General features: G+C 44.2%; 1 protein-coding gene across 1 annotated transcript; it reads right to left on the bottom strand.

Annotated features, from left to right (window-relative positions):
* Positions 1-5,401: 5,401 nt before the first annotated feature.
* On the bottom strand, positions 5,402-8,384 carry LOC147434929 (uncharacterized). Its single transcript, XM_086490053.1, has 2 exons — positions 7,267-8,384; positions 5,402-7,160 (listed from the first exon to the last, which is right to left on the bottom strand). Exons 1-2 carry the CDS (start codon positions 7,267-7,269, stop codon positions 5,817-5,819), a joined length of 1,347 nt encoding a protein of 448 aa, XP_086346179.1. The 5' UTR covers positions 7,270-8,384; the 3' UTR covers positions 5,402-5,816.
* Between the last annotated feature and the right edge of the window lie 1,185 nt (positions 8,385-9,569).

Raw genomic sequence — 9,569 nt, forward strand, 5'->3', positions numbered from 1 at the left:
GTGTTAAGATATAGATATGTGCTTATAGATCTATCTCAACACGGGGCCAATAGTATAGGGGCCCAAATGGGAGATGGTCTATCAAGAGCAAGGCTAACCAATGGAGCATAAGACCTTAGGGTTAGCTTCATTGAAGACCTCCAATAATGTGTGTAAAAGTCCTTTGACCTTAGGTAAGCTAGGGCTGAGCTTGAGGTGGGAACCCGGCCCAAGATCGAGGTGTTTGTCCTCCTTGAGGTGCTTGATTAAGGTGCTTGAGGTGCTTGACTTACTCCATGCTTGAGGTGCTTGACTTGCCGCTTGATTAAGGTGCTTGAGGTGCCTTGACATGCTTGCCTGAGATGCTTGTGGGAATACCCCCTAGTCCAAGTTCTTTGTCATGCTTGATGACTAAGGTGCTTGAGCTCCTAAAGTCAAAAGTATCCCTACAAGAGGGGGGGCGAGCCCTTTTCCTAGGGATTAGAGAGAGAACACACACTCACACTCACAAGGGAAGCCCCAGCTTGAAGAGGCAGCAAGGACACTTGTCAAGTTCCTCCTCATGTTGCCCTCATGGTGTGCCTAAAGCCTATTGGTTGGCCACCCAAGGGGTCCAATGATAATTTAGGATATTTAATTAATTGATTTTGCATTTATCAAGTCCTCTCTCTCAAAGGGGAAAGGGGGACACTTGTCCCAAGGCTACCCATGTTGCTTGTAATGGCTCCTGCTTGTGATTGGCTAGACCTGGAGGGGTCCAATGAGCTTCAAGCATGAGCTACAATGGGGGGTCGACCCAAGCAAGCTAGGGGGGTGCTTAGGGGGTATACTCACCCACACACACTCACAAACACTCTCATTGTGTACTATGCAAAGTGCAAGAACTCCCTCTCCTTCTCGAAGCAAGTAGAGGTTGAGAGCCTACACCAACACTCTTGGCTATGGAGTGCAAATCCATCCAAGAGCCATGCTTCAATGCTTGAGCTTGCCATCTATTTCTTCTTCATTACTATGCTATTATGTATGCTAGCACAAGAGTTATGATAAGTGAGGAACTAGCTCTTTCTCATATGAAATGTTTCTTCTTCCTCTTCCCTACCCTCATTCCCTGCTAGCTCTCTCCACCTTCGAAGGTGTTTGAGGTCTTGGGACTGAGGCTTGGTATAGTTAAAGCTTTCTTCAAGTTTAGGTTATGCTATGACGGTGATGCATGAAGCTTTCCATCTTCATTGCTTCACCTAGGTCACAAGGAACACAAAGAATGTATTGTAACAAGTCTCTCTTTATGGGAGAAATCATAATACAAATGCCTATCGGAGGGGGGACCGGCTCCACATAAATCCGGTCCTCAACTGTTGTCATGTTCTCTAAATTCTCTCTCTTGCAAAAGTATTGTCTATGCCAAGTTAACTAATTGCTATGATTATGTTGCTATCTTCAATTATGTCAACCCGCTATGCTCACAAAATCATTTCTTGAAAGTACTCTCATTAAATTCCGCTACTCTCAAATTGAATAGGCAAATTCCATTACACTCTCACTCTCCGTCTGTGGTGCTCCCCGATCCCCTTCAGCTAGGTTCACAAATGCATGAGGTCTTGCTTACAAAATTTGTAAAAGTCAGGCAAGTTGATGCTGTTAAGATTGAGCTTGGTCAGCTTTGATAGGTCGTGTCAAGGTGGTTGCATGCTCGAAGTGTTGCAAGAAGCTAGCTTATATGGAGAGCAACTTGAGGCCATATAAAGTAGTAGGGATTCCCGCCTCCGTGCTTGGGATGCTTGCCATCTTGTCCACTACTTGCTCCACTCCACTTGCCTCCAGTTGCCACATGGTCATCCTACCACTAGCTAGGCCAAAGCTTCTCCTCTTTATGTTATGGAGTGAATATGCCCTCCTATTTTGTTTGTAGAACGAAAATCCCAAGTTGAAATGAAGTACAATGAGGATGGAGAGAGTGAAGAAGATGCTACTATTGAGGGAAGGACAAGGAGGTGGATAGATTGAGAAGGTGTCATAAGCTCCTTGCTTCACATATTACTATAGGATAGGCACTATCCATGGTAGGCCAACAAGACGCTTGCTAGTGTGCGAGAAGCTTTGCACAAGAATAGTAAGGAATCTTTGGCACCTGTAGCATCCAATCAGTTTGTTAAATAGTAATGGTAGAATTGTTTTCATCTCTACTCCAAAGAAGTTGTAGTTTGTTAATGATTTGTTTTTTCATCGCTAAACCCAAAGAAAAGTCTTTTAATCTTGAAGATATGTTTTTCCTTCCCTACTAGGGGGTCTTTCTATACTCAATTGGATGCAATCTATCCACATTACTCTTCCTCTTCAGTTAGGTCTTTTGGTTTAAGCAAAATCCTCAAGGCTCACACTCATGCACTTAGTCAATATCGAGCTCACGACCTCAATCACGAGGTTATATGTAATGTGCTTCTAAATTGTCATGTTACTAGTATGCATAAAATAGTAGGTCATTACATTTTGTATGAAATCCGTATGAGGGGGATGGCTCATTGTGAGAACGTCCAAATCTTGTCCGTATGTAGGGGTGTACGTCAGTATGTAAGATACCGTATAAAGGGGGTTTCTCTAATTTGGATGCACGCAGGTGACATCCCTCCATTACTAATAGTGAATCCCCCGGGGTTTGATCGAGATGCTACGATGCGACCAATCACCATTCTTGGACAATTATTTGCCATCGAGTTTCCACCCAGAAATTCCATGTAATCATTTCTTATGAAGGCTAAAGTTATTCATGATCAACTTCGGCTATGAAAAGTACACTGACTAGTACTCAATTAATTGCTTTGGTTGTCACGAAGTTGCATGAGGCTTATGAAACAATGTCTAGGACACTTCGGCTACAAATCATGAAGGAAAAGCTGAAATTTGATGATCTCAATTCTTTCTCATTGAGGAAGAAGCCTAACTCAAGAAAAATTCAGATTTCTGAGAAAGGTGTGGAAGTACTTGCTGCTTTGTATTTTAGAAAGAAGACCAAGAACCGTTGTTACAATTGTGGAAAGGATAATCATTTGTCTAAAGATTGCAGATCCAAAGGCAAAGGTAGAGGTTCTACAAAGGACAAAGGCAAAAGCAAGAATCATGAGGAAAGCAGTGATAGTGACTTAGGGAAGGATAGAAAAGAGACTATTGGTGTGATGGTGACTACACTGGCAAGGACTCCCCCCTTCTAGTCACATAGAGATCGTTGCTGCCACTAGCTTCAGCCAGAGAGAGATTTGTGAGTGGTAGAGAGGGGCAAGCAGTGCTCTCTATAATTAATTTGGACCCTTGTGTAAGAGTTCAAGTTACTAGTGTTTGAACCCATGGGTCGGAGTTCAAGGCACATGCATTTGTCAGGGACGTATCTAAAACACTATGGGTGAGTGCATCAATCATTGTTCTTGGCCGGATTATGGACAGGATGTGTTCCAAAGTTCATTAATGATCTTGGAGTATTTTGGACGTGATGTGTTCGCACTTCACGAGTGGAGATTCTTGGACACGGTACAAAGTTGAGGGGTGTCCATGGTAGCTTCTTCATAGATTTGGTCTCACCATTTATGTCCACTATGAGCTACAGAGAAGGTGTTAAAGTTATGACATCTCAAGTGAAGTGCCCAATGTGATCCCATTATTTATTTCAAAGTCTTCAAGTAGGGCAATTTACTTAGATGGGTATATATGCAACCCAGTGCCCCCATTGTATAATGTATCAGATATTCATTGGAAAGGTTGATTGGCTCATTAGACTCTCTCTCTCTCTCTCTCTCTCTCTCTCTCTCTCTCTCTCTCTCTCTCTCCCCTTGGTCTCTACACTTCCGCATCATCGACTTTGAGAGGCGGTGAGTCAATACGAGGGGTTTCTTTGGGGCTCTTTGGAGAGGTCAAGATGTTTGCTTACCTCCAGGTAGTAGTATTCTTCAACAGTGAGGAGTGAGGAAGAAGAGATAAGAGCAACCAAGCTTGAAGTGAAAAGCATTTTTTTTTTTGGGGGGGGGCGGGGGAAGAACAAGTGGGTAGAGGTAGCAGACGACCTTGGAATCCTTGCACCTGTGGTGATGGCACCTCTACATGTTGCTTCCTTAGGGGTGATGATTCAATTATTAGAACTTGGAAAAATTTACTATAACTCTCTTCAAATATAATCAATTGACCTCAAGAGTTTTCCACATAGAAGTGTTTTTTTCTGATCCAATCATGATTGAGGAATTTTAGAAAGAAGCTATGGACCATGCCGCCATCGACGTTCGAGTTCGAAAATCCTCCCAACATGCAGCAAGTGTTTTAGTATTGCTCATCTCCGGCCTATATCCATCATGAAGTGGCCAAGGGAAATGCACCCTTGAAATGGATACGATGGAATGCTCAAATACAGAGTAAACAATTCAACCAACATCACATTTTGTGAAGAAGATCCTCTTAACTTTTACTGATTCCAAACCGTGACTCTCTCTCTCTCTCTCTCTCTCTCTCTCTCTCTCTCTCTCTCTCTCTCTCACACACACACACACACACACACACACACACACACACACACAGAGGCAAGCGCCCGCACTCGCACACACAAGATCAGTGAGGGCCTTTGTAGTAGCAGCATGGGAACCCAACTTGCAACAAGAACATAATGGGTTGATGGCATGCTTTAAATCATAGCAGATTGGCAAAAAAAAGGGACTAATGCTAATTAATTAATATTATTTTATTCTTGAATGTGCATAGATCATCATTAAAACGTCCGACCCCAACTTGCTTGCAAATCCATCCTAATTTTGCCAATTTGGGTGTGTTAAGACAATATGGCAAACTTATGATGCTAAACATCTCTGGATGCCTTTGAGGAGATTAAAGTATCATGCTAAAATTTTACAATTAGTGGTGCTTAACATTTGTCAGTGCTTTAGAGAATCATATGGGCAGCATGGCGGCAAAGATATTAAACGAATGTTGATAGTAACACATCTCGCATCCCGTGGCAGCGCATATACACAAGAAGTTTTGGACAGATTCTCACAATAATTTCCACATTATGACTTACCTCAACATCATGAGCTTCTGTGAGGGAGGCACGGCATACCTAGCTAGGTACGATTGGGGGGATCGCCGGCCCGATGGGGGGGCCGGTGGTCCCCTACCCCCAATCGTACCTAGCTAGGTATGCAGTGCCTCCCGAACAGAAGCTCATGATGTTATGCATTGTATGAAAAACACTAAAAAAGGCTCCCTTTTCCTACATGAGAAAATTTCTGAATCTTCTTGTGCATAGGCCATAACTTTGGGAGCAATTCAAAGAGTCACCTGTGTATAATACTATGAAACACATTTTCAGTCAAAATAGACAAAGAATGAGAGTACTAACTTATGAAGGATGTAAGGGTGCAGTAGCCTCCCTTGTGATAGATTATAAAAAACGAAGATTCACTGGAAATTGATGTTTCTCAATGCTCCCTCAAACTTATGATACATCATCGCTAAAACTCGCTCCATTACCTTGAAGCTTGCCAGTAAATATCTGCTAACATAATATGGCGGAAGGGGGAGCCCTTTACACGTGTCGCAATCTGCGACGTGAAGGCTAAAGTCCAAAACTAAAAAAAGCCCCTTTGCACATGATAAAGAGGGAGAGAGGGGAGATAGAGAGAGAGGCCGCCGAAGGCGGCCGGCCATAGTAGTTCATAAAATGGCATTGATGTACTCGGTGTGCTACTAAAAGATTCATAAAAACCTATACTTTCCCATGCCCACCTAATGTTAATGCACCGATTTTTGCCTGCTTAATGTCACATTCTGTGGCCCTAGTGATTTCTCCCTAAAGATTTCTCTCCTTAATTAGGAGAAGGATTGAATTGCGCTGAGAGTGGAATTCCTAACACACTAGTTTCTGCAACATCAGCAGATGGATCACGCATAGTCTGCTCCTTAGGAAGATCATCTGGATGAAGTAAAGCCAAAATGTCGTCAGAATTCATCACCTCATCATCAGATGCCTCATCTGCTTGAGCTTGCTCACTCGTCTCATCTGCTTGTGCTTGTTGCTCATTTGTCTCCTCTGCTTGTAGCATCACCTTGTCATTGGATGCCTCGTCTGCTTGTGCTTGCTCATTCGTCTCATCTGCTTGCAGTGCTTGTTGCTCATTCGTCTCCTCTGCTTGTAGTTCTTGCTCATTTTTATCCTCTGCCTGTGCTTGTGTCGAAAAAGGAACTTTCGGCACTCGTGTGTTGATGACTGTAGCAGGCTTCCCTCGCTTTGCCTTTGGGCGATAGAAATGATGAATGACATACACTGGCCAACTATATCCATACACAAGCGGCTGCTCATCCTGGTTATCCCAGGCAACAACATGTTCCTGCACACCTTGCGTACCCAAATTCGGGATAAATTTCTCAGGTTCCCACGCAGTCCATTCAGCCCCTGGAGGCTGCTGTGCCGACGGCTCCTGATCACGTGGAGGAGGCCAATCATGTTTTTTAGGCTCCTTTGCAGGGGTGTCACATAGATCTGGAGGCAGAGGCGATAGCCCTGTTCCATCTAAAGGAACTGAGGATGAGACTTGTGCCTGCAGATTCTTGGCTGGTCTGCCGCGCTTACGCCCCGATGATGGCGTCTTATCATGGGCAATAGGAGCCGATTGATTGGTAATCGCATCTAGAATTGGGCCTGCTGAAGCGTCTGGTGAAGGCATTGCACTCTCCGAATTGGAGAGTAGTGCAGGCGGTGTCAGATTCTTTTTCGTACTCCCACTTTTTGTGGGTTGTTGAGGTAATAGGGGACTCTTTCGGGGCCTCCCTCGTCTACGCTTTTCCGGTTCCGAGGTAGGCGTTCCTTCCTCTTCAAGTGCGGGTTTCAAGGTTGTTGTTCCTTCCTCTTTAACTGCGTTGCTTCCCGCCTCTTCAGTTATGCCCCTGCCCCTGCCCCTGCCCCGGCCGGGGGGCAGCTCCAAGGTTGGCGTTCCTTCCTCTTCCCGTATGTTCGGTGGTTCAAACTTGGGTGTTGCGCCCCGACCCCTGCCTCTGCTGCTGCCCCGGCCTGTGCTGGGGGGTCGTCCCCATCTCCCGCCAACGCCCACAGTACTAATCACACCACCAGCAATGGTATTTGCACCACCCTGATCATCATTGCCACCTGCCCCAGCACCAGCGTCGCCATCCACTACCTTCTTCTTCCTTCCCTGATTTTTCTCAAGGTTAACCATTTAAACAAACATCGACCGGAAAGCCAGTTAATTAGAATTCTGGTTCAACTTGTGAATCAACAGAACAAGCTCACACTGTTACCATGATTCTAACTAAGCAAACTTGAAGGCCGTGCTGTTTTCTGTTCACTGTTGAAGAAGAGGGGGTAACATCAAGCAAAAGAAGATTCTTCAATCTCTGTTGAGTTCGTCAAGGTTGGATGTCGGAGGCAGGAGATCTCCACCGTTCATTCCCCTCACTTTCCTGACAAGAATCCAATGCAACAATCATTCGATGATTGACAAGTCAGCTCGCATAATTTTCAATATCAACAACCAGTAATACGCTTCCAAATCAGCACGTGTAATCCAGAGGTACTGACACGTCAGCTGATGGAATTTTGTGCGCCTGCAATTGTGCATGGCTGTGTGTGTGTTGCTGCAGTGCTCTTCCCACTGTGTTGCGCTGTGTGTTGCTGTGCTGCAGTGTATCACTTCTGCGACATGTGTGGCTTTGCTGCAGTGTTTGGCCCCCTCCGTCCGACTCTTGAAGGTCGAGAAATGTCAATTAATGACCATTCCCATAATATTGACTCCCACCGTGGCTCCTCCCTCCCGCCGGTGGCTATGTGGTTGTCAATATTATGGGGAATGGTCATGGTCATTAATTGACCATTCCCTTATTAATGACCATTCCCTACCCCAAAAACAAGTCCAGCCTTCAAGAATGTGGACAATGACCAGAGTGCTTGCAGATGGATAAATAGAGCATTGACATAACAGGCATTCCTTCCAAAGAAACAGAACTTGTGGGGCTTCATACTTGAAGCTTTCTCAACAGTAGCGTTTACCTAGCAGGATGGGCTCACCCTCCATATACAAAGGTCGGTAGAGGAAGATTCTGCGTCCTTGCCTCGGTAAGAAACTCTCAGGTCCTTGACCAGTGTGCTGCTCTTTGCTCTGCTGGGAGCAACGTTATGAATGTATCCAAGAAAAGCTAAAATTCACCTTAAGAGGAAAATACAAGTTGCAAACTCACGGTCCATCACGCCCAGCATTGACTACATTCTACAACATCCCAACTCATGTCGGCACTGGCCAATAACAGGGTGCAGGTGCACAACTCGGTATCAATACATGATCTCTCTCTGTCTCTCTCTCACACAAACACACACCACGCACATGCATCCATCGCAACAACAGCTGCGTACTGAGTTCCTGACAATCCTCTTACGATGCAATCCTAGAATACTAGTCAACACTGTATTTGTCGCGATGCTCGGCCCGTTGATCTGCAGTTAATGACTTAAATACATCATTTTCACAGCCGAACATGAGACGACACCCCTGTTCAGCCATTCTCTGTGGCGCCCTTTAAAAATGATCTTTTCCTGTTGGGTACGATCTCCTCTTCAGCCACCAACGATGATCATCGCAAGAAAGAGCGCCCGAGACACAGCGAGTCTGAGAGAGAGAGAGAGAGAGAGAGAGAGAGAGAGAGTACCTTTAATGTCTGTTCCGACTCTGTTGTAAATTGTGAAGCGTTGTCTGTTACAGGCGATACCATTAATTAATTAATCAATCAATCAATCCGGAAGTTACTGAATACCATGAAGGACAACGTCGCATGGATCAAATGCTCTAATCACCCCTGGGCCCTCGGGCAGTGTTCGGGAAAAATCATTTCCACAAACATACAACTAGTGTTGCTTGGTGGGCCTTGATATATAACATGTATAGAATATAACACGACATATGCAAATTGACTTTTAGCAGCTAGCACTGAAGGGAATAAGAGCAAGACTAATTTGGCAAGGGCGGCAGTGCATGAAAGGGATATACATTTGAAAAATGCTATAATGTTTACGGGATGAGACAAACTTAAGTGCATCAATTATTCGAGATTATAGGGATGGTTACAGTTGAGATTATATCCAAGCGAGATTGTCTACAGATGAATGTTTTTTTTAGTATACGTGCTAGAAAAACCATGACCATGACCTAGCATATGGACGGTAAGCTAGTATGGTATAAATTATTTAGAGCTAAAGTAAAGATGCACAAGGTGAATTCACTACTGTGATACACCACATGCATTCACTACTTGTATATTCACTACTGTAATACGTCACATATATTTGGCAAGCAACCGTATGCTAAAAGTTACATGTGTAACTCACGTGCATCTGTTGATCGACATTGAGTGTATACTTCTGAAAACGAGATCCAAATAAACCAAAGCAAAGAAAGTAATGCGGAAAATTCTAAAACAAGTAAGTAGATAAAGCATGAATGAACTGCAAAAATGAGGTGCTTTACTGACCTGCAATGTTACACTCTTGCTTTTGATTGTCCAATCTACAAGCCGATATGTGAGTTAGCTACAAAAAAGAAATGTGAATAGTT

The sequence above is a fragment of the Adiantum capillus-veneris genome, chromosome 19, assembly GCF_014529385.1.
Source record: "Adiantum capillus-veneris isolate H3 chromosome 19, ASM1452938v2, whole genome shotgun sequence".
Taxonomy (NCBI): Eukaryota; Viridiplantae; Streptophyta; class Polypodiopsida; order Polypodiales; family Pteridaceae; genus Adiantum; species Adiantum capillus-veneris.